The sequence below is a fragment of a genome, unplaced genomic scaffold, assembly GCF_019419815.1.
Source record: "Pyrus x bretschneideri cultivar Hongxiangsu unplaced genomic scaffold, Pyrus_bretschneideri_v1 Contig36, whole genome shotgun sequence".
Classification (NCBI taxonomy): Eukaryota; Viridiplantae; Streptophyta; class Magnoliopsida; order Rosales; family Rosaceae; genus Pyrus; species Pyrus x bretschneideri.
In genome coordinates this window covers 4,266,021-4,291,551 of record NW_025999679.1, presented here as the reverse complement: position 1 = coordinate 4,291,551, position 25,531 = coordinate 4,266,021, and the positions used below count along the sequence as shown (strand labels likewise).

The window sequence follows — 25,531 nt, the reverse complement described above, 5'->3', positions numbered from 1 at the left end:
TGCACTTAGCAGGAAGTCGCAGGGCCGCATTAACGCGTTGTACGCTAGTCGTGTTCCTCTTTTGGTGGACTTGCGTACTACGGGAGTAAGGCTAGAAGCCGAAGATCGAGATGTGGCATTACTTGCTAATTTCCAAGTTAGGCCGATACTTGTTGATCGGGTGCTTGAAGCCCAAGTAGTTGATCAGGAGACTCAAGAACTTATTCAAGCTCGAGAGCAAGGAAGGAGGCGAGACCTCAGAGTTCGTGATTCGGATGGCATGTTGATGCTAGAAGGTAGAATGTTCGTGCCTAAGAGTGTGGAGTTGAAGAAAGAAATTCTCGATGAAGCACATATCTCGGCTTATGCCATGCATCCAGGAGCTACTAAAATGTATCATACCATTCGACCATTTTATTATTGGCCGGGTATGAAGAGGGAGATAGCCGAGTATGTGAGCAGGTGTGCTGTTTGTCAGCAAGTTAAAGCAGAGAGGAAGAAGCCGTTTGGGTTGTTGCAGCCGCTTCCCGTTCCAGAGTGGAAATGGGAAAATATCACCATGGATTTTGTGTACAAGCTCCCGCGTACACATAATGGCTTTGACGGCATTTGGGTGATCGTTGATCGACTCACTAAGTCGGCTCATTTTATTCCGGTAAGAGAGAAGTATTCTCTGAGCCGTTTAGTGGAGTTGTTCATCTCGAAGGTTGTGAAGTACCACGGTGTCCCTGTGAGTATTATTTCGGATCGAGATCCACGATTTACATCGAAGTTTTGGGTAGCTTTCCAGGAAGCTTTGGGCACGAGATTACTTTACAGCACGGCGTATCATCCACAGACAGACGGACAGTCAGAGAGAACTATTCAGACTTTGGAGGATATGCTGCGAGCTTCGGTGTTGCAGTTTGGTGACGCTTGGCACCAGCGGTTGGATTTGATGGAATTTGCTTACAACAACAGTTTTCATTCGAGCATTGGCATGGCGCCATTTGAGGCCTTGTATGGCAGAGCTTGTCGCACACCGTTGTGTTGGTCAGAGGTTGGAGAAAGAGTTTTAGTGGGTCCAGAGATTGTCGAGGAGACTACTCAGAATGTTCAGGTGATTAAGTCTAACCTGAAAGCAGCTCAGGACAGGCAGAAGAGTGTAGCGGATCGGCGTGCTACGGACAGAACATATGAGGTCGGAGATTGGGTATTTCTGAAGCTTTCACCGTGGAGAGGTGTTGTTCGGTTCGGAAAGAAAGGGAAGTTGAGCCCCAGGTACATCGGACCCTACGTAGTCACAGAACGAGTTGGTGAGGTAGCTTACAGGTTGGAGTTGCCTCCGGAGTTGGCTAGAGTGCATAATGTTTTTCACGTGTCTATGCTCCGACACTATGTTGCTGATCCATCTCACGTTATACCTCCTCAGCCGCTTGAGATTAACCCAGATTTGACGTACGACGAGGAGCCGGTGACGATACTAGATTGGAAAGAGAAGGTCCTGAGGAACAAGACAGTGAAATTAGTGAAGGTTTTGTGGAGGAATCATTCCGTTGAGGAAGCTACATGGGAGACAGAAGATCGAATGAGGGATTTGTATCCTCGTTTGTTCTTTGGCCACTAGGGACTGTTGTTGGTTGTTTTGAATTTCGGGACGAAATTCTATTAAGGTGGGAAGGTTGTGACATCCCGTCCCGGGATTATTAAACGCACGTGTGAAATTACCTTTTTGCCCTTAGTTCGTTTTTTTTTTTTGTCACGTTGTGGGTTGTTTTGTGTGGTGTGGCATGAGTTGGACCACACACACACACTCACACACACAGTCACTCTTCCCCTCCCTCTGTCTCTCTCCCCCGTGTCTCTCTCTCTCCCTTCTTTCTTCTTCTTTCTTCTTCTCCCTTCTGTGAGTGTACGGACACACACCAAGGACCTTCAAACCGTCACAGATCGAGGAAACCAAGGGTGCAGTCGTGATCGTGAGGTCAAGGGGAGCACGAATATATCATTTTCAGGTAGGAACCTCAACGTTTTCACGTCGAATTCACAAGCTCCGATTTATGTACTGTTCATGCAAAATTTATACATTGAGTTTTTGGGATTTCTAAGCTCATAGGTAGCTTGGTGGTGTCCCAAGGAGCCCCGGAGTGCTTCGTTGGACGAAATTGGGCGTCGGGATCGTCCTACTCGAAGTTGGCCGGTTTTGGTTGTTTGCACAGGTAAGATTTTGTAATTTTTAGCCTTTAAAAGTGGTCCAACGTGATTCTACTAGTCTAGGGCTTTCTTTTGGTCCAAGAATCATAGAAAATGGTTGAGAAACGAAGGAGATTAGTAAGTTTAAACTTTTCCCAGTTTTCCGGCGACCGGAGTCCGGCGAGGGTCGACCGGAGAAGAAACCGGAATATTCCGTTAAGTTTAACGGAATATTCCTAACGGAGGTAACGGTATCCGGTTAGATTTGACGGAATATTCCGTCAGTTTAACGGAATATTCCTGACGGCGTCTGTTGACACCGTCAGTGTGCCTGGCACGTGGCCGCGCGTGGGGGGCGCGTAGGTCCGTGCCTGTGCTGGCGCGTGGGGGCGCGTGCGGGGTCCAAAAATTATTTTAAAAATATGGTTGTGATCCTGAGGTTGTGTAGAGCACGTTGGTATAGTCATTTGTCCATTTTGAGCAATGTATGAGAAGTTATTACGAGAAACGGGTTATGTGCTTTAAAGTTAACGTTTTTATAGTTGTTTCGCATTTAGGTGACACGTACCCAGAGGACGAGCGTGCACACGCGAGACAGGGGGGCTACGACCCTTCTACATACCAGTGAGTGGGCTTTTGTTTTCCGTATATACCTATATACATTTATATTCCCAGAAATTGATTTAAAATGGTTAATTGCCTTATGCCATGCATGTTATTATTAACGTTTATGCATCATCACATTCATTAGTAATGGCATGCATATACATATTTATATGTGGGTGCTGTGGAGGCATAGGTAAGTGCCAGGTAAGCGTTAATTAACGATTGCATTAATTAGTGGTTAGAGATGCTTAGAGAGCTCATAACCTGCACCCCCGGTGTTAGTGCTCCCGCCCAGAGTAGGGCACAGTCCTTCACGTGTTGTTCACCTCCCGCACCATACGCTCAGCTTGGATCCAAGCTAGGTGCATAGGCTTGTCGTACAGACCACTTTAGGTGGTTCCGACTCGTAGGTGACCCGCGATTATTCGCACAGCCTTCACGTGATCGTAGCACTAGAGCGTATATATATGTTACACCCAGGCTTGTCGTACAGACCACTTTAGGTGGTTCCGACTCGTGGGCAGGTTTAGATATCGAGAGTGAGATTTGAGCTCTAGATGTAGCCGTACAGGTCACGTAGGTGACTCCGGCTGCCTGATTACATGATATTGATTATGATTATACCTGGGCAATTGCATATCACTATGAGATTTTGGCATGGCATATCTTGAGCATGATTGGTATACCCTTGAGCATGTTTTGCATGGTTACACATACATATATATGTTTATTTTCTGGGAAGTATACAGGTTTTACGGCGAGGGGTTAGAAAGTATTTTATAAATGGTTTTAGAAAGTTTTGTTTTTGCCCACTCACGCTTTTGTTTTGCGCCCCTCCAGGTTCTAGTTGCTTAGCCGTTGCGGAGGTTTCCCTTGTGAGCTTTTCGGCGTTCTGACAGACACTCCACATTGTAGGGTCGCCTTCGGGCGTACTACTGTTGTCGTTTTATTTGGACTGCTATAGACCTGCTCTGAATTTGTATCGCACTAACTAGCACTTATTCTAGTACTTGTATGCTAGTTTTTAATTATTCGTACTTTGATTTTACTACTTTATTAGCTTCCGCACGTGCACATGGCTACGTTACCTTTGTGTGACGGCCAGCACGCTCCGATCTCGGTCGGGGTGTGTCAGTGTTGATGTGATTTAGGGCTGAATTGGGTTCGTAACGAAAATGTTACGAATAAATGATTGTGTAATTGGGCTAAGGAAATTGACCAATCACCACACCTCCTACTTTCTTGGGTCCAATTAGAATTTTAGGCTTGTTTTGGGGTCTATTGTTAGCCCTAAACATCCCAATTAGGGCTTAAGATCCCTTTTATCTATGCCCAATCCAGACCACACGCACACACTCACACACACGTACATACCCTCATCCTTTCTCTCGATTTCCATTGCTTTCAAGAATGGTTTCTAATTACGTATGTATTTTTATTTTCTGGGAAACTATACGGGTTTTACGGTGAGGGGTTATTACTTTTGGAAAGAGAAATGGTTTTGAAAAGCTTTGTTTGTGCCCACTCACGTTTTCTGTTTTGCGCCCCTCTAGGTTCTAGATAGAAGTGCGTGTTGGTGGCTCATGAGGACTATACAACGGTTCTGACAGACATCCATTAATGTAGGGTTTCTTTCATACCATGTATAATTAGTATTTAGCTTGCTGGATTGCACCTTGGCACCTACACTCTGACTATGTGTATCTACGCTCTAACACTTCTTCCCGCACTTATTTACTTGTCTTGTGTGCATTAGTTAATTGGTTTTTGACTTCTCACATCTTCATATCACTATCAGTTTCGCACTGCGCACATGGCTACGTCACCATCACGTGACGGCCAGCATGCCTCAATTTAGGTCGGGGTGTGTCATAAATATCTTAAAAGGCACGTAGTGCCGGTTATAAAAAAAAAAGGTTTTTCGCGCGCGCATAATAATGTGATTCAATTAGTTGCCAAATGATTGATTTTTTTGTTTTTGTTAAACAAACGATATTATCTACACTAAAGGGAGGGGGCGCGTGTGACACACCCCGACCGAGATCAGGGCGTGTTGGCCGTCACACGAATGTGACGTAACCATGTACACGTGCGGAAGCTAATAAAGTAGTAATATGAAAAGTACGAATAATTAAAAACTAGCATACAAAGTACTAAAACAAGTGCTAGCGAAAGTGAAACACAAATTCAGAGCAGGTCTACAGCAGTCCAAAAGAAAGGATGCGACAATAGTACACCCGAAGGTGACCCTACGCTGGTGAGTGTCTGTCAGAAATGCCGGAAAAACCCTCTGGGAAACCACCGAAACTGCTAATCAACTAGAACCTGGAGAGGCGCAAAACAAAAGTGTGAGTGGGCAAAAACAAAGCTTTTCTAAAACCATTTAGTAAAATACATTCTAACCCCTCGCCGTAAAACCTGTATACTTCCCAGAAAATAACATATATACGTATGTATAGATATGCTAAACATGCTCAAGGGTATGCCAATCATGCTCAAGAATATGCCATGTCGGAACCTCATAATGAAATGCAAGTGCTCAGGTATATCTCATAATGATAACATATAATCTGGCAGCCGGAGTCACCTAACGTGACCTGTACGGCTGCATATAGAGCTCAAATCTCAAACTCAACAACTGAACCTGCCCACGAGTCGGAACCACCTAAAGTGGTCTGTACGACAGGCCTGGGTGTAATACATATATACGCTTTAGTGCTACGATCACGTGAAGGCTGTGCGAATAATCGCGGGTCACCTACGAGTCGAAACCACCTAAAGTGGTCTGTACGACAGGACTGTGCACCTAACTTAGATCCAAGCTGAGCGTGTGGTGCGGGAGGTGAACATCACGTGAAGGACTGTGCCCTACTCTGGGCGGGAGCACTAACACCGGGGGTGCAGGTTATGAGCTCTCTAAGCATCTCAAACCACTACTGAAATATAAACGTGAATAACACTTACCTGGCACTTACCTGTGCGTCCACAGCACCCAATATGCATATGTATGTGTATGCAACTAATAATGCGGCTAAGGGTGCAAAATCAATAATAACAATATGCATGGCATAAGACAAATAACCCTTTTTACTCAATTTCTGGGGAAAATAATTGTATATAGGTATATACGGAAAACAAAAGCCCACTCACTGGTAAGTGGAAGGGTCATAGCCCCCCTGCCTCGAGTGACCACGCTCGTCCTCGGGGTACGTATCACCTATATGCGAAACAACTATAAAAACGTCAATTTTAAAGCACATAACCAACTTCTCGTAATAACTTCTCATACATTGCTCAAATTGGACAAATGAATATACCAACATGCTCTACACAACCTCAGGATCACACCCATATTTTTAGAAAAATTTTCCTCCGCCGCACGTGCCTGGCACGCTGACGGCGTCAACTGACTCCGTGAGGAATATTCCGTTAGTTCTAACGGATTCCGTCAACGGCGTCAGGAATATTCCGTCAGATTTGACGGAATATTCCGTCACCTTCTCCGGCGAGCCTCCGGCGACGTCGTCGGCGCCGGAAACTGGAAAAATCTTCTAACTTCGTTTTCTCACTCATTTCTCAACCAATTTCCACGATTTTTACACCAAATTGAAGCCTAGAACTAGTAGAACAACGATATACTACTTTTAAAGGCTAAAAACCACGCGATCATACCTGTGCAAACTAACCAAAACCGGCCAACTTCGAACCAGGCGATCCCGACGTCCAAATTTGTCAAACGAAGCACACCGAGGCTCCTTGGGACCTCACCAAGTCACCTACGAGCTTCAAAATCCCAAAAATGTGCTAGATTAAATTTGCATGAATAGTACTCAAATCGGAGCTTGTGAAATCGACGTGAAAACGTCGGAGTTCTTACCTAAAAATGGTACGATCGTGCTCCTCTCAACCTCACGAGTTCGACAGTGTCCTTGGTTCCCTCGATCTGCTAAGGTTTGATGGGTTTGGTGTGGTGTCCGTACGTTCGAAGGAAGAAGAAGAAGGAATGAGAGCACGGGGAGAGACAGGGAAAAGACAGAGGGAGAGGGAGAGTGACAGTGTGTGTGTGTGTGGCCCAACACATGCCAACACCACACAAACAACCAAACAACATAACGAAAACAAACTAGGGGTAAAAGGGTCATTTCGCATGTACGTTTCAATAATCTCGGGACGGGATGTTACAGCGTGCATGAAGGCTAGTAAGTTCTAACCTAACATCTTGTTTTGCATAGGCTACCTAACCTAGCATTACGCACGTGCATGAAGGGCTAGTAAGTTATAACCTAGCATCTTGTTTTGCATAGGCTACCTAACCTAGCATCTTGTCTTTGCGTTTCTAGTTAAGTAACATCAAGCATAACTGATTATGTACAAGAAAAGTTTACATGATTAATATACTATTATATTTAGCTTTTTTATTTTCAAGAAACTTGATACGGGACCTATTAAATTTGGGTAATGCTAGGAGGCCAAATTTTTTAAACCAAATGATAGATGATTTGATTATTAATTAAATGTCGATTAACATACTTATTTCTCATTAGTGACACATCATTTGGTTTACAAATTTGGTTTAAAATTTTGGTTTCCCTAGCATTACCCATTAATTTTTGTGTCTTGACAATTTTTTTTTTCAAACATCGTTAACTGTTTTGGGAGCATGCTTACTTACATGGTATGGACACGAGAGGGAACAGTTATGAAATAAAAAATGAAAGAAAATGAATACGCATGTGATAAACATATCTTCATTTTTCACGTGTCATACCCAAAACTAATAGAACCCATCTGCTTTTTCATTTATTTGGTTATTATTAGGATCCAAAGATTTCAAGCAAGGCTCAAGAGGATTGAAGGCCCAAAAGCTTTATACTGTCATACAATTTTTTTTTTTTTAATACACAGTCATACAATTTCGTGATAATCATATTTATATTATACATATTTATCTAAAAAAGTAGTAGTTAAGCAAGGATTTAATTAATTATCATGTCACGCCAACCAAAAAATATATCATGCTAGATTATGCACATTCTTTTAAACACAACACCTACCAAACTCATATGGAACCCAAGATATGTAGTTTAATGGGGCTTGCTTGAGGGGTTGAGATGTGGAAGGTTACGGAGGTCCACAAGACGCATGGGAAACTCTTTGATACTGGAGACATTGGCATACTTGGGAGTACCAAAGTCCAATCCCAACTTAGAGTGATCCCATGCTGGGTAAGCAAATGACATATTTTCCTACATGTTATTTTAGTCGTGCACTGTCATTGGCCCCCACTCCACTACAACTTATCTTCCCAAGAAACTTAATCTTGCACCAAGCTATTTCATCATGTTACTGCACTAGACATACGTTACCCATGAGCATATTCCTACTGCAAAGCCATCTCAACTTTTGGTCTATAGGTTGCTAAATAAATTCTGTTCCACTTTTTAACCGTTGGAAATAATATATTTTCAGCATCCCTTATTATCCATAGGACATATAGAGGTTCTAAGCCATCCATTTACTTGCTGGAACAAGTAGTTTCCAACACAACTTTCTACCCAAGAGAAACAAAAAAGAGCCTTCATCCTTTGTTAAAACAGAGCAAGGATCAGAAGCAAACGAGGAGATCATGCTCAATTGCAAGTAGGGGATACACATTGTCTTAGCTGCAGGCCTAACCTTAACCCTAAGTTTCCCACTCTCCTCACTCCAATGTTTTCCTTCATCTACTACAAAAATATCAAATCTACAGACCAAACCTTCTCCAACACGCCATTTCAACCTTATGCTTAGAGAAGACCATCTTTATTTTGTTATAGGAATGCTTTTTTCCTGCTGCAGGAATTCTTTATCCCTGCAGTAGAAACTTTTCTTGACGACTGCAAACCTTCCAGCAAACCGTAGAATCCAGGTTTAAGCTTTCTCATTTCACGAGAAAACCCAACCAGCCACTACACCAAAACGGCTCATGCACTTTCATTTGCTAAACTTTGTGGATTTATAGCTCCCGCAATTCAAGCTTCCATGCCAAGCCTTTTTTAACGTTAACTCATAACTTCAACAGTCGCATGAAGCCTTTCAACAGCTGCTAAAAGAATATCGACAACCGCAAGAAACACCTTAATAGATCATCCTCAAAGCCACCAGAAACACTCCATCAGTGATGAAGCATTCAACATAACACCAAACCAAGCACCTATAAGTTGCTGGAAGAATAACAAAGCATTCATTCTCTAGGACTTGTTTTTCCTTCGGGATGCTTTGTGGATAATTCTCGCTAATTAGAATGGGCACATGAAAGAAACGATATTAAACTGGGCATGACACTCAAATTAGACTAGAGCGAGAAATGGTAGGTAAGCAAAGCTTCAAGTATTAGTCTAGGTGTCAGAATGATTTTCTGACCCCTTTTTCTGTCTTGGAGCCTCGTATTTATGGACTTTCTAAGCCTTGCCTATGGATAGATTTGACCTTCATTGTGGGGCTTGATTAATTGACGAAAGAACCGGGACTCGATATGTGGCTTGGTTCGTGATTTAACTCCATCAATTAATATTTGATTCAATTAAATTAAAATCAAATAATTCATTTCCGCCAAGTGTTGACACGTTTATTTCTTGATGACTCGTCCGATATGGATGAGTCACATCCATGTATACGATTTGTGAGACACATGGCGCATGCCACATAAGCCATGATATATCGAAACTTTAATCTATTGGTGAACATTTACTTCATCAAAATTTCGATATCTGCAATATTTTGCCTTGCACAATTAGTTTGATATATATCCATCTTAGTCTTGCAAGCTAAGATTCCACAACAATAACCACTACAACTAATCTTCTAATCTAATAACAAGTGTCAAACATCTAACAAGGGTCCCTTGAGCTAGTAGAGATATACACATCCACATTAATTTGGATAACCATTCTTAGTATCCTATCAACACCCTAAGCTCGGAATTCCTCAATGGAAGAGCTGGGTGCAACCCTTTGAAAATCTAAGATGCCTTTAAAAGATGCTTTCCAACTACTCCACGAATTGACTCTAGGGGCACTAGGTAGGGTAGTTGCTAGCCTCATGCCTTTGTATACATTTCTATGGGCATCTTGTCGATATGTTCAGTTGGCATATGTTGACATCTGTAGGTATGATCATTCAAAAACTATTGACATAAGTCGACATGCTCGCTCGGAACCTATTAGCATCTGGCGACATACATGCAATATGACTTGACAAATAACCTCAGGGCTACCAAGACTTGATTAAATACCAATTTGCATGCTCAACTGTCCAAAAGATTTTGCATGTTGCGCTATTTGTACTGACCCACAATAATATTCCTGAATCCGCCACTAGTACTAAGATGAGTGTTTGTTGGACGAGACATAAACAAAGCAACAAATGCAATTTTTGGACTAGTTAAGGTAATATATTGTAAGGAGCCCAAGAGATGCCGAAATTACTTGTCATGTTTCAAGGTGCAAATCCCGACGACATTCTATTAGAATCTCGTGTTTCCAGTCATGAAAATGACTTCTCGAAGTCAAGTTGCAGAGGTCACCGAAAGTCGATAATGATTGGGGGAATTAGACAGAGAAGACACCAGTGAAATGAATCGTTCCGATCCAAGGGTTTAGGGTTTCGGCATGTAGCGGCTCAGCGGATACAGTAGTTTGAACGAAAAATTGAAGTGAATGCCCTAGGCCTTTTGGTAGTTGGGCCTTGACTCGGATCCGGCCCATTTAATACTCCGCGACCCATTTGCGGAAACACCCAATTTCCCAGAACCACGAGGCAAGAACCTCTCTCTCTCCCTCTCTCTCTCTCACTGTTATTCTGCAACACCCGCCATTGACAAGAAAAAAAAACCCTAACCTGCTTGCTTGTGGATTTGAATTCAGAAAGGCAGCATCTGACTGGGTTTTACAGGTTATATGGAAGATTACACCCTCGTCGCGAGAAAGTCCTGCTTCGGCTTGCCCACTGCATGCCCCTCATGCTTGACAGTCTACTTTTACCTCAAATTTGCCAAAGTTCCCTTCCGCTTAGATTTCAATCTTACCTACCCCGACTCTGGTAATCAAATCTTTCCCTTCCCTGCAAATATTTAATTTAATTTGATTTTATTCTTTTTGGGAGGGTTTGGCAGGTTTGGTGGTCTGAAATTCGTTGCTGCTAATTTTTTGAATTGGGGCTTTATTTTTACATGCAATGAGTTGATTGTTCCAACTTCCATGGCATATGGGTTTTGGATTTGTTACATTGTTTATTTTTTGAACTATATTATCTACGCTAAACCTCACAATAAACTAGCAATAATGTGACTCAAATTCGCCTTTGGTAAGAATTGAACGTAAGACTTCTTACATACAAGTGAAGAGGAATAGCTTGCTACTTGAATGTGTTCTTAATTACCAACTTCTTTTTTATTCAAGTAGTTTTGTATTATATTGGCAACTGTAGGAGAGTACCTTACGTGGTAAGGGTACACCGCCACTGTAGGCATCCTGTGCTAACAATTCAATGACGGGTGGACAGAATCTTACACGTCATTATATCATTGGCACGGGTCGCCACGGTGGCTGTGTACCCATGCTACAAGTCCCTCTCCAACTTTTTTGGGTGTATCGTTGGTTCTGTGAATGGTGCTTGTTATGTGTACAATTGGGATATATACGTAGCTAAACATATATAGGATTTGTGTGTTTGGTATGTATTTAAATGGGCTTCTTTGTATAGTTAAGGTATATCTTATGTAACTGGACAAACATGGCCAGAGCAATTGCCACTGTGTTTGTGCCGGAGCCTTGACATTGGCAACTGTTTCTTTTTTCACTTGCAGAATATATTTGAACTAATATAAGAATGAGTCTAGTTTCTATGGTTGCACTTCTGTTGGTTTATTGTTTCGCATTTATATTTTAGTATGCATGTAAGCGTGCAGTGTGCACATATATATCAATAAGATGAAAATCATGGTATCGGTTGTGGCTTTTGTGTAGACAAAATCCCTTACATTGAATCTGGCGAGTATGTGATCTATAATAACGAGAAGGGTGGCATTATCGAAAGACTAAAAGAAGATCGCATTGCTGATTTGGACACTGAATTTCACACAATCCCAGAATGGATATCTACAAAGGCAATGATCAGCTCCTGGATTTCTGATGCCCTTACGTATGAACTCTGGGTGGGAACTGATGGTTGTTCTGCCAAAGAGATATATTATTCTGATCTCCCATGGCCAATTGGAAAGATTCTATTCTATAAGAAATTTTACACTGTAAAGCAGCAACTTGGGATTACTAATGACAGCGCTGAGAAAGTAGAAGAACATGTACTTTTTTCTCACTGACCCTACTACTTTGTGCTAAGTAATAAGTGCTGTCTTGTTTGATTATTATTCAAATCATTTGGTTTATTGATTTGACAAATTGATGGACAGATATACAGGAGAGCCAGCCTTGCTTTTGGAGCTCTGTCACGTCGGTTGGAGGAAAAAAAGTTTTTATTTGAAGACAGGTGATTTTCTATCCTATTCTAGGTACCTATTTCCTTTTACATGAAATCATGGGAACTGCTTGTTATTATTTAACTTCCTTTCTTTAGTACTAGTATTTTTTTTACACGCAAAGTGGCAATTAATAGTATCATGCTGATTATGTATCTACATGCATTGTTCCTTTTATGCAGGCCATCAAGTTTGGACGCAGTCTTTCTTGGGCAGGCACTTATCACTCTTCAAGCATTGCCAGTAAGTCATTGTATTTATAGGCAGACTGATTAGAAAAGTTTATATTAGCAATTAAACAACATTTGCGTTCTATAGCTCAACTATATAGTTTAAATCTATTAAGAAGTTGAGATTCCAACTTGAATCTTGAGCTTATCTTGTATATTGGTATTCTGCATGAATTCAGATAACATTATTTGCTTGAATGGGAGATGAAAGAGATAGAAAACGCATGCCAATTTTAATTTGGAATGGTATTCTGATGTAGAAAATTAAGACCAGCACCATTGTCTTTATCCGTCCCTTAATTACTTTTAGCATTAAAACTTTATTGAGCTTACAGAACCTTGTGTAAATTTTAGTGCCCCTAGCGTTAATTCTAAGAGAAATATACTTCCATAGAAGTGAACATTATGCTTCTAACTGCCACCATCACTTCTATGAACTTTTTTTTTTTTCGCAATATAAAGAAGGGTATCCCAAATGGTCCTTGATGTTTTGGAAATCATAATTTCGTCCTTTATGCTTCAATATTTGATCAATTTGGTCCTTAACGTTTGCTCCCACACATCAGTTTGGTCCTTGCCATCCAAATCCGTTGAAAACTCTATTAATGTGCTGACATGGCACATGTATGGGACTCATAACTACACTTCAGTGTTGCCATGTGGATTAAAAAAATATCAATTTGTAAAAATAGCTTAAAGATTTTCAAACCATAAAGAAAAACTAAAAAAATGAAATGAAAAGGTAAATTAATAAACACCAACCCAAAAGGGCCAAAACTCAAAACTTCATCCACCATCGGCCCCCAACTCTGAACGCACAAACCACCTCACTACACTCCCCCACCCACCCACCGAAAATCCAACTATACATTTCCCCAATCTCCAGACCTCTGTCACCTGAGATTTTCCCAGTTATCTGTGCAAGACCGACAAAAAAAAACAGTCTGTGCAAGGCACAAATGCTACCTCTTTGTCTCTAAACTTTCTCTCCTCTCTACAACCCAAACAGAACCACCTTAATTGTTTTCATACTGATACAATAAATTGGTGGTTGAATCAATTGAGGCACATCTTCTGTACAACTTCTTCTTTCCATTTTTTAGAGAGGGAGAGTGGGGGGGGGGGGGGGGTGTGTTTCGGGTTGAATGTGTGCCACATCACACAATTGTAACTTTAAACGAATTTGGACAAAAGGACCAAACTGATGTGTGTGAACAAACATGGAGGATCAAATCGATTGAATTGAAACACAGTGAATGAAAATTATGATTTTCCAAACATCAAGGACCTTTGTGATAAAAACCCATACATAGAATAAACATACAGTACAATATGTATAATTCAATAGGAAGCAGAATTCTTCGACTCTATTTTGGGTCTGTGAGATTAAAATTTTGGTCTGAACGACTTGGATTTCAAGTTGCACTCTCAGCTATCAAAATGGGAAAATCGGCTTTGATATATACACTTTTGCATCTGGTCTGGAACTCTGACTGAATTTGAGCTTAGGAAGAGGTACTACACTTATAAATGACAATTTCAGTTGCAGAAGACTACCTTTTCCACCAAAATGATAAATTAAAACCAAAAGAAACGATACTGTTCTGAATTTACGCTCAGATGTCAGTGTTTTGTGCACAAAATTCGGACCCCATAAATAACCCAGTTTCAGCTGGCATAAGACTCATTTCTATCAAAGTTAAAAGTTTGAACAACTAAAGAATGATACTTGTTCTGACCTCTCTCAGAAGCAGTATTTTAAAAGGCTTGCCTAGGCGGCCTCTGAGGCTGGGCATCAATGTTCCCGCCTCTGTTTTGAGGGAGTGGGCGGAAGGCTTCGCCGGATCGCGTATGGGCGGCGGAGGCGCACCTCAGGGCATTCAGGGCGTTCTGGGCGTTTTTTTCCTTCAAAATCCAGGTTTTCTGAAATGTTTTCTGCCATTCTAGTTTCAACGAAGAAGAAGGAGAGACCTTCTCTCTCCAAATCCCATAAATTTCCATAATAATTGCTCCACTCAGCCTTTATTTCATTTTAAATACCCTATATATACTCCACTCAACCCTTTATTTTCCTTTAAATTCCCATAATTATTGCTTTATCTCATTTTAAATACCCTATAATTACTACACTCAGCCTTTATTTCCTTTTAAATTACTTATAATTGCAACATTCAGCCTTTATTTTGCTTGAAATTTTCCTATAATCGTGACCATTCATCCTTATTTTCCTTGAAGTTCTCTATAATTGCTTACAATAAAATAAATAATTTTAACATTTTGAGACTATATGACAGTTTCCAAGTACAACTAGACTTAGTAATAAAGAAGATGATATTATCTTTGATTTAGTTATAGTTATATTTGTTTTTACAAAGTATTAAATTGTTATAAATATACTTATGTATATAATATATATTAAAATTTTAGGTTCGAAGCCTCACGCCTCATGCCTCACGCCTCGCGCCTTGCGCCTAGGCTGGGCTATCCATTGGACGCCTCTGCCACGCCCCCGCCTTTTAATACATTGCTCAGAAGTCAGTGTTTTGGTCACAGAATTAGACCATGGGATTTAATTTTTGAGTTAGTGAAGTCTTGGAACCACTTTCGTAGATTTTCATTTTAGCTTCCCAATTTTATCTTTGTGTTCATCACTCAAATGGGATTATGCGTGATCTCCCCTTGGCCCTTCAGATTTCCTAATGGCATTATACTCTCTCTCTCTCGCTCTCTCTCTCTCAATGGAATTATGAGCATTACATTATTTAGTTACCTCTAGTTTCAAGTATCATGCCTTCAATGTTCGTAGCCCAGTTTATATATTATTTTATTTTCTTTTATTGCCTCGCATTAAACTTGCCTCCTTACTTTTTATCGTGCATTAGCCTAGTTTCCATGTGACCTATGATCGGCTCTTAATACAATCATTTCTTTATCAATCTTTTTGGTATTTCAATCTTAGATAATCAATTATTATACTCACGAGTTAGTAGGAATTTGATCTTTGTACAGATGACTAAACTTGTGTAATTAATTTATTCATAACTATAATTGGTTCCAATGAATGAACTTGGCCTATGGGCAACACCAAGTTGTACAGTAGATTTTGTTCAATCTTATTAGTTTTGTGGAGTATTTGGTCATGATTCCTGACACTTTGTGCTTTTAGGAAACATCGGTACTGCAGAGCAAGCTTTTAGAACATGAAAACCTTGTTAAGTATGCTGATAGGCTTAAGGTGGAGTTCGTGGACTCAGGTTCACCATCTTCGGTTCCAAACTTTCATAGAAACTCTTCATCAGCAGCTCCTAGAAGAGGTCCTTCAAACTCGAGTGAGATACTTTTACATTCAAGGCTTGTGTCTCTCTATTTATCTTTTTCCATGCTATAATTTAAAGGATTTATTGCCTCTACCAAACCGGATCATTTTTTGCTCCATTTTCTTTTTCTTTAGTGAACCTCTGTTCTTATCATGGAAAATTCAAGAGTAGATTTGGCTTGCACACATGCAGTTTCCAACACCATATTTTTGCTTTAGAAAACATAGTATTTTACTTCAGAGTGTTAACAGTTAGAAACTTGAGCAAGTTGCACATTAGGCCTCTCTTGAAGTGGAAGCTGCGTTTTGCAGCTCGGAATCTGAGATCATGTGATACTTCCCGCTTTCTAGCATAACTAATGCGCTGACTAATAGGGACATGGGTGATATAAATCATCTGAAAGAGGTAGGTTGTAGGTTTTTGATGAGCTAGTATCCACTTTGCATGTGGACTTTAACATGCAAGTTTTCCAGTTGTATAGATACGGCGACCTATTTGTATATACGGCATTCATGGGATAGAAGTTTTATTTAATCATATTGGTTCTATCTATGATATTTGTATCAGGGTCACCTAGGTCGCAACTTAATTCTGTCAAATGCAATTTTTCTTATGCTTATTTGTTATCAGGTTCTAAGCCCAAGAGTAAACCCAAAAGGGAAGAGACAAAGGAGGAGAAAAGTTTTAAGAGAAGGGCCAGATATTTTTTAACAGCACAGCTGGTTTCGGTTGTACTTTTCGTCACTCTCCTAAGTCGAGTTGATGAGGCTGACGTCGAGGTTGATGATGATGGGTATGAATAGTTGTGTTCTTCGCACCAGCATTTTTTACATGAAAACCAGCTAGGATTAGCAGCCTGACGACAGAGAGAGAATTTCTGTAATCCCGTTCTTTCAATTTTGTAGTATGACGTTGAAATTTTGGGAAAATAAGCTCGTGTATAAATACATGATATGATTTGCTGGAAAGTTGAAGTTATAAACCTAGAATTGGAGGTATTCTTCACCTGCAGGATTCCAATGTTCGACTTTTGAAGCAGTGCTGACAATTTGTAAATTTCATTGGATATGAATTGGTGAGAAGGGTTTAACTGTGATGCAATTTCATACTTTTATGTTTTTTGCCCTCGTGCGCTTTGTTTTTGTTCTGTGGAAGTTCTTTGTTGATTTCTTAGAAAGAAAGTTACAATGTCACATATACAGTAAGACTGAATTCTGGAATCCATCAGGTGGGTGTGTTTTGACAGGGATCATGTAGCTGCTAGGATGCATTTGGTTGACTTCTAGCCGATGTTCGAGCACCTGGATTAGGGTTTTGAACGTTTTGGTGCCTCGCCGAGCCATGTTGATCGGGAACTGCATCGGAGTAGTTTGGACTGCCTTGGTTGATTTTACAAGGAATCTTGTTGTCCAAATGAATTAGTATTTTGCTACGTTTACTACAGTCCAGGTTCTAAACGAAAAAAAGGCAGCACTTGGATTTGTTGTTCAATGGTGGTTATTCCGGCGTATGATTATTTTCGAAGAAGACACGATTGGGTTACGGTGCAGGGAAGACTCGATGACAAGACCTCATACGATTTGTGAGGTTTATAAGTTTTTATTTTTATTTTTTATTTTAGTCAAACGATATATTTGTTAGATTATATGTTAGATTAAAGAGTTGACAAGGTTCGAACCCAAACCGTGATGCAAGGGCAACACTTCTCTCCACCACTATGGTAGAGGCCCACTTGTGGGGGTTTATAAGTTCACCAGGCATGGTTTTGACAACCTTTTGTTACCAAAATGATTAGTGCAGATTTACTTTCCCAGTGACAAAAGGGCTGTAATTAGATTAATTATACCCATCAGCTGACACACTCTGACCCGGAATGTCCACTAGGATTCTGAATCGAGTTGTGCTGGCCGATACCTGGAAGGTGATGAAGCCATAAGGTGTAGTGATGTGGAAAATGTGAATAAATTTAAACTTAAAGTGCCTAAATACAAGAGTGCTCTTGTGAGCGGGAATGAACCCATTTCACATGTGATGACAAAGCATAAGTAAAGTACAATAAGGTAAAATAAGGATTATATCATCAAAGGTAGCCTCCTATACTGAGATTTGCCAAGAATCCTCGTCGATACGTAAACTCAGCTACTAAAACCTAGAGGGGTGAAAAACAAGGGTGAGTGGGCTTAAAAATCAAGTTTTATAAAAACCTTTTTAAAAAAACATTATAACCCATTGTCGTAAAACAAGTATAGTTTCCAAAATATACATACTATGTATAGTATAAAAATCCTTACCATAGCCTGCAAAATCACAGAATGCCATACGTTGCAATATTGAGTAAATAAACACACAACAGCCAATATCGTATAATCTTGCATAAACAAACATGTCATATCAAGTGGTCATCTACACATGCTGACACACGAGTTCATGCAGAGATATTCTGACATGAACAGGACTAGGTTTAATAATGATATACGCTCTAGTACTACAATCACATGAAGACTGGCGCTATGTGTTGCACATAAGAGTCGGAGTTACCTAAGGCAACCTGTACGACATGACTGGCACCTACAATGGATCTAAAGTGAGTGAATGGTGCGATGTGCACATACACGTGAAAGACTGGCCCTGGCTTAGGCGAGTACCAGCACCAGTGCAGCAAACGATGAGCAAATACCATAAATATAGTCATGTCACAACCATTCAACAATTCTAGTCAATATCATACTATTCATGACCATAAATATAATCAAGGCATCCCCTTATGGTAAGCTTACTTGTGCATCCCGTAAGATTATTTAATCATTTCCCAACATTAAGGTATTTCTTATAAACGTTAATTTAATCATGACAATCGCATAGAGAATTTATTAATGATTGTATATATGGAAACTAACCATTATATATATAAAGAAAACACCCACTCATAGATTATGTCGTCAAGTCTAACCCGTTCGAACTAGAATAGTCGAAGTCACCAATAATAATCGCACCTAAGCATAATATTAGGACCCATTAGTAAAACTCCACTAAAACAATTAAATTTGGGAAAATGGAGTGCGGATTTGAAATCAGGGCGTTGAAATACACTATGGAGGGTCCCCAACATATTTTACAAAAAGTCAATGGTTAACCCTAAAAGTCAACCGAGACGCCCCGGTGGACAACTACGTTAAAACTTTGTAATTTCACTAAATGGATGTCAAAAACGAACTCGGGACATCAAAATTAGCTTAGGAGGGTTTCCGAAAAAGCCAACATAAAGAATATTCCAAAGAATATTCCTAAGAATATTCCCGATCCAACTCAGAAATGGGTTTGGGCTAGATCTGGCCCACGGATCTGGGCTTGGGTTCTGGGCTTAAGGAATTTTTTTTTTCTTCTTCTCTTCTTTTTTGGCAGGTTGCCGAATTCTGAGCAAAAATTCCCGAGCTCCATACGAGCTCAAAACTCAACCATTTTTCACCCTCTTCCTACCAAAATGAAGATAAGCGAGTGTAGTTTAGGATTATACCTTCCCCCCGAGTCACCCGTGGTCGGAGTTGGCCTGAAAAGGTCTGCAACACATGTCATATATCACCGGAAAACTGGGGAAGACTCCCCGAGGTAGCTCTGCGTTCAAATGTCACCCAAAATCCTTAAGAGCACTAGAAACGTAAAGTAAAACATGATCCATGAAGATTTGGGTGGTTTTTGGAACTTACCATCATTGGAAGTTAAGATCACGTCGGAGAAAATATAAACAGTAATGGTGTCACTGTGCAAAGTGAGGAAGAAGGAGAAAGAGGTTTCTGCCGGTAGGAGATCGCGACTAAGGGAGTCTGGGGGTTGCGGTGCTTGCTGGAGACGACATCAAAATGTGGTGGTCTGGTGTTGGTGTTGTTGTAGAGGTGGAACACGAGACACAAATGAGGGGGAGAGATGTAGGACGAGAGACAGAGAGGGGTGGTCTGGTAAAGAAATGGTGGTTCCATGGCCTGAGGGCTCGCCTAGTTGGGTGTGGTTCTTGACGCAGCTGATGTAGTGGGAGGAGAGAGTTAGAGAGAGACATGGGAGAAGACTGAGAGAAGAGAGAGAAAGAGTCCGAGAGTGTGATGTGAGGGAGAAGGGACATGTGGCGAGAAAAGGGTGGAGAGCTTGTGTGGGTGTGGGCCCCACGAGCTAGAAAAATGATAAAATATTTAAAATATCCACTCAGAAAATATTAAAATAAGAAAATACTCAAAATTCAAATTTCATAACACACCCTTAAGTTTTGTAGTTCTGTAAAATCTTCATTGTAACTCCAAATTCATTTCCGCTTGAGACTACGGGTTCATAGTGACGAGCACTACTAGGATATGCTAAAAGAATGTTTCATACGTCTCCCAATACGCTAGTCAATGAAAGTCAACATTCTTACCTCTAGGGACATTTTCGTTAATCACTCATTAAAATCAATAAAAACGTAAAATTAGGGACGGGTTGTCACATCAGTGATATTACAGCCAATGTTTAAAATTTATTCGATACGGTGGATATTTTCATGGAAATATCCAAAAATTAGAGAAAGATATGGAAATGGGTGGTGAAGTCTAAACTTCACCTCATATCATAGAAACTCTTTTAGGCTAAAAATCGACAAATATCGTCGATATTTCTAACACTACTTTTAAATATCAGAGAAATTCTTATATTTCATCCAAAACAATGTTTGATAATCCCTAAAGTTTCATTTTAAATTTCCATAATTTCCGTTAGAAGCAACCAATATCGATATCAATATTCGATATATCTGTTGATATTTCCACAAATCTGCATATCAACCTTTCTACCGATACCAATATTTTAAACATTGTTTATAACTATATCAGGCACTAGCTAAAAGCAATTAGGGTGCAAAATCTCTATGCTAAATTGCTAATATTCATAGATATTAGATTAATTTTTATAATTATATTGACAGCCATCACTAAACTACCCCATAAACATGAACACCACGTCATAATATTGCAGCAGCTCCAGCCTTGGCCTTGTCCCATTGATTCACAAGCTCAGCATATCCCTCAGCCGAAGCGAAAGCAAACTCTGTCAGTGAGCTCATCGTAACTGACATTCCGGCACAAAGTACTCTTATCGCGACCTCAGCCTTTTTGTCTGCAGTCATTACTTGTTCCACTTCGCCAGCTTCCACCATTTCCATACCCCCGCTGAACTCCTCTGCTGATCCACCTCCGAATCTTCTTGAACCTGCTCTAACTCGGTGTGAATCCTCTCTAAGCTGTTGTGCGTATAGGGACCCCATACCAGCAGCAAAGAAATCTAGTCCATCCAGCACCGGTGTCTCCTGTACGGAATCCAGAAGTCTTGACCATTGGATGCAAATTCCAAATATTGGAAGAGCCCCACTGGAACGGCGAGGAGAGAATGGGAACTTTGATGTGTCGGGATCAGCCCTCATGCAACGGAGGAGCCAACCTGTTAATGCGTGCACGTAGGATCGTTGAGAAGTGATCCATGCCTCGAAATAGGATCTCCAGTTCCTCAGCTCTGTCTCAAGACTGGCTGCTGAACGTGCTAGCTGGTTTGGATCAGCAGCTGAAATGGAAGACTGTCGTTTAGCTTCCAGTTTTGACGGCGTGCCTGCTAGTAAAATCTTGGCTTCATCTAGGCTTCGTTTCTGCGACTTATGACACTCTGCCATTACTTTCCACATCCTTGCTAACCTGGTTTTGTTAATCAATTGATTAATACAGAAGAATAATTACATGAAGCATGGAGTACATATTTGAGCAAACGATTTATAAAAGCTGCGTGGGATATACCCTTTCACCAATTCTGAGATTTGAGGCTGCAATTCTGCATCCCTTAAGGTTTCAATCCTCTTTGAAATAGCTTCAACTGTGTGTATTGAAACCTTCATCTGAGTATGCAGATCTCTAATTGCTACCCTTGTTTTTTCTACCGCAGAATGGTCATCTCCTTTTACATCTTGGTTCCGCAGTTGCGTCACTTTCTTTTCGTATGCAATCCGAACTTTTTCTCCGGACTGTTTTAAGTAATGATGCACATGTCAGTTCTTCATGATTTTCTTTTAATCTCTTTTAAATATTTAAACTATTTGGTAGATCAAGTATTTTGCAACAGAAATTGGTGCCATTTAGAAGTAATACCTTGACTTCCTCGTAGAGTTTCTTCTCCCAAGCATATAATCTGTCTAATGTTGATTGGTGGCTACCCGAAAACATGCAGGTCTCTTCAGAGACATCACTACTGCTTTCATAACTTTCATCTTTAGCGCACGAAGAATTCATTAAAAATCTGGACGAGGCTGAGCGAGAAGAAGCTGAACGAAATAATGCTACTGGGTTCAACATTTTCATGGCTGCAACAACAAAGTACTTACTATATAACAGCCTGAAAGTTTAAATAAAATACAAAAACCAAAATGTTTTCTACTGCAGAATAAGCATTCATGAACCAAGTAAGCAAGCAAACCTGAGAGTTCATTGGAAGATGAAGAGTACTGCTCTTTGCTCGCCTCTAACAATGCTGATACCTCATTGGCGGCATTGCAAACAATTGTGAACTGAGTTTCTAAATCCTTGATAACTTCTGCCATACTTGTTGGCCTTCGGTTCACATAAACAGTAAAGCCCGGTTTTTCTTCCTTACCCTCCCGGAGACCAACGGCTCTTTCTTGGCTATTAGTTGTAACTTGTCTAGCAGTCTGAGATCGTGACACCTCCATAGTCACACTATTATGTGATGGCATTTGTACTTCATGCTCAATCTCTATTCCGCCATCCGTTTCCTCATCCTCCTCTTCTTCCTCCTCCTCCTCCTCAACATCTTCAACAATAACTTCTTCTCTATTGCAGTTTAGATCAACTTTATCCCTTTCTTGTGGCAAATTTTCCTCATGATCGCATTCCTCCTCCTGTTCGGTTTCAACTTCTTCCAAGTCAGGGATCCCCTCTTCTTCTCTGACCTGCCTTAGTCCTCTAACCTCATCATCCATGACTGTCTGATCAAGACTATTTCGAGTGGGATAACTATAGTAATCTAGTGATGAAAACGGGTTCCAGAAAAATTCCCACTGAGAATTTTGAGGCGAAGGTGGAGGGATGTTTGGCCTATTGTTAGGAGAACAAGAGAACAATGACGAAGAATTCATCGCTGAAGATTGCATTCCAAAAAACCCGTCCATCCCATAATGGTGCATTGGAGAGTAAGCTTCAACTCTGCCTGTTTCGGGGGATTGGGGTCTCTCTTCTACTGAAACTGCTGGATTCCCTCCTGATCTTAGATAACATATTTTCACACATGAACGGGGTTCGGACTGGATTGTTGCAGGGGAGAAGGATTTTGGGGAAATTGAGATAAAACCAGGATTTGCTTTCTTAACAGGTGTGAAAGGTGGGGTTACGAAGGAATCTAATAAGAACTCACGAGGCTCATCGCCTTCGATATAATCACGAAGAGCAGCTGAAACTCTTTTTAAGGACTGAATATACGCCATGTGTCCAGAGGCGAATCGTGTTCTTTGCTCAAGAGCCTGTTTAATAAATCTCTTTCGATCTTTACAAAGCTGAACTGCTTCTTCATCATCTAGCTTTGATGTAGAACATCCCATCTCTTGCTTCCTTCTTACCTACTTCTTTCACCCTATGAATTTTTCAGGCTAGAATCAAAACCGAAATCACGAGGATAGTCGCCTGTACTTCTGGCCAGATTCATAAGGATATTTACTCCAACATGAAGAATTATAACATGTAAAAGCGAGAAACGAACGACAACAGGAAAGAATCTGCAGAGAAATCAAATTTTAATTTGTAAATAACTACATTTTCAGATATCTAATTTGCTCTACAGAATAAAAAAATACTTGAAAAAAAGGTCTGAATACTTTTCTTTATATCTACATTTTCAGTCACAAAGAAACCATCAGCACATCTAAACTGTTCTACCGAGTTTTACCAAGCGTGAAAAATATTATAAGAAAAAGGAGGGAACAGAGCATATAAGAAAAAGGAGGGAAAAAGGAGGAAACAACTGGCAAATTAAAGAGGAGTGTGATATTTACCCATTCATTTTTACTTCTCACACACTTTTTTAATTTTTGACAGTCGGATCGAATGAATTAAAAAAAATTAAAGTATATAAATTAATAAGGGATGTGTGAGAACGCACACCTTATTAAAGAACCTCCTACCATAACATGAAAAGAGAGATTTATCTTTTATAATTGTTGCATAAAATTAATGGGATAAAAATTTCATATCTTAATTTTTTTTTTTGTTTTGCAAATTTGAAAGAAAAGAATCGAAGGAAGCTTTGCAAAAAGCATATTAAACAATGATAGAAAAATAATGGGTTGTCAAATAAGAGACGGGTACCGCAAAAGAAGATAAAGGTCTAAAGTCGACTAATAAAAGCGATATAATATTCGTACACTAACTCGAGTAATTTCTGAGTTTTAGATTCGAGCAAATCAAACGAGAATAAAGTGATAAAAATAATATATAAGGTGTGAAAAAAAAATACTGCGCTAAAATCATTTTACTATTGAAATTTGCAATAGAACATATTCTAAAAAGGAGAGATTACAATAGGAAAAACCATCCTCTCTTCTTTTTTTTTTTTTTTTTTTTTTTCTCATTTTCCTTTTATTTTCTTCTAAAGAAAAATTGCAATTATTCAGATATAATAAACAGAGATCTAATTGGGTAAAAAAAAAAGGATAAACAGAAATTTCAAAATTTGAAAACAAAATTAAATAGCTAATATTCATGAACAAAGAAGACGAGCTATAATCATTTTTTTGGAAAATAATAAAGCAGTTTAAAACATTTATGATTTATGAAGAGATCAAAAGTAATACTGACATAAACACGAGAAACCAATTACAGTATTTCTTTCCTGCTTCAAGTAATGTGTATAGCTTAAGTGCTCACCAAAATCTCGTATGAACAGAAAACCAGATCACCCATTTAAAAAACTGGAAAACTGAAAATTTCACAGGTTTTTATTTGTAATATGGTGAAGATTCAAGCCTAACTCAACACACAGATGCAAAAAGAAAAACCCATTTCATATATTGATTTATTTTTTTTTTTTTTAAACTAGAGCTGAAAATTACTGATAAAACAAAAAGAGCTTCCAATAGCAAAGAAGAAATAAAACTCAGGAAAAAAAAGGAGCCTAATTGGCTGATTTTTTTTTTTTTAACAAATAATTACAACAAACAGAAAGAAAATAATACAAATTAATTGGTGGAATGGATTGCAGTTGAGAAGCATTACCTGGGATTGCGGGCTGGAATAAGAACAGGAGCTGTGATCACTGATGAATGTGAGAGAGAGAGAGAGAGAAAGAGAGAGAGAGAGGGAGGGAGATAGGGAGAGAGAGAAGCAGAGAGAGACGTTGGGCAAAAGTAACGGTCAAAAACCAAGTGAGAAGAAAAAGAAAAAACATAAAAAAACAAAACTTAAAGTTCGAGGTTGGGAGGACTCGAAAAAGAAAAAGAAAAAGGGGGGAACAAGCCAATGGGCATAGAATATGACAGCACTATAACTTTGCCCTCCATGCTTGCTTAAATTCCGGATATGCCATTTTCGATTTTTGTTGTATTTCTGAGCGATGACAGGTCACCAGATCAAGTTGTTGTATTTTGAAATTATTGTTTTGGGTTCCCATTTGATCCAGTTAAAACTTTCTGGATATTTGAAATC

At 39.8% G+C, this 25,531-nt stretch overlaps 2 protein-coding genes across 3 annotated transcripts; one reads left to right on the top strand and one right to left on the bottom strand.

Annotated features, from left to right (window-relative positions):
* The first annotated feature begins 10,535 nt into the window (after positions 1–10,535).
* On the top strand, positions 10,536–16,943 carry LOC103927382 (mitochondrial outer membrane import complex protein METAXIN-like). Its single transcript, XM_009336298.3, has 6 exons — positions 10,536–10,836; positions 11,763–12,097; positions 12,206–12,282; positions 12,454–12,514; positions 15,668–15,830; positions 16,449–16,943. Exons 1-6 carry the CDS (start codon positions 10,695–10,697, stop codon positions 16,619–16,621), a joined length of 951 nt encoding a protein of 316 aa, XP_009334573.2. The 5' UTR covers positions 10,536–10,694; the 3' UTR covers positions 16,622–16,943.
* A 3,745-nt stretch (positions 16,944–20,688) lies between these two features.
* On the bottom strand, positions 20,689–25,251 carry LOC103927383 (protein ALTERED PHOSPHATE STARVATION RESPONSE 1). 2 transcript variants are annotated; one of them, XM_048592042.1, is made up of 5 exons: positions 25,103–25,251; positions 22,296–23,607; positions 21,971–22,182; positions 21,623–21,846; positions 20,689–21,523 (listed from the first exon to the last, which is right to left on the bottom strand). In XM_048592042.1, exons 2-5 carry the CDS (start codon positions 23,431–23,433, stop codon positions 20,800–20,802), a joined length of 2,298 nt encoding a protein of 765 aa, XP_048447999.1. In that variant the 5' UTR covers positions 23,434–23,607; positions 25,103–25,251; the 3' UTR covers positions 20,689–20,799. The 2 variants fall into 2 exon arrangements, with proteins under 2 accessions (XP_048447999.1, XP_009334574.2); XM_009336299.3 differs by lacking the exon at positions 25,103–25,251 and having other exon boundaries at positions 22,296–23,819.
* Positions 25,252–25,531: the final 280 nt, after the last annotated feature.

Bases quoted from the DNA above. Each gene is read 5' to 3' on its own strand.
- LOC103927382 (XM_009336298.3), top strand. From the start codon at position 10,695: ATGGAAGATTACACCCTCGTCGCGAGAAAGTCCTGCTTCGGCTTGCCC. The intron at 12,283-12,453 runs GTGATTTTCTAT...CCTTTTATGCAG, and splicing joins AAGTTTTTATTTGAAGACAG to GCCATCAAGTTTGGACGCAG. The intron at 15,831-16,448 runs GTGAGATACTTT...ATTTGTTATCAG, and splicing joins AAGAGGTCCTTCAAACTCGA to GTTCTAAGCCCAAGAGTAAA.
- LOC103927383 (XM_048592042.1), bottom strand. From the start codon at position 23,433: ATGGGATGTTCTACATCAAAGCTAGATGATGAAGAAGCAGTTCAGCTT. The intron at 22,183-22,295 runs GTTTGCTTGCTT...TTGTTGTTGCAG, and splicing joins ATCTTCCAATGAACTCTCAG to CCATGAAAATGTTGAACCCA. The intron at 21,524-21,622 runs GTATATCCCACG...TAACAAAACCAG, and splicing joins ATCTCAGAATTGGTGAAAGG to GTTAGCAAGGATGTGGAAAG.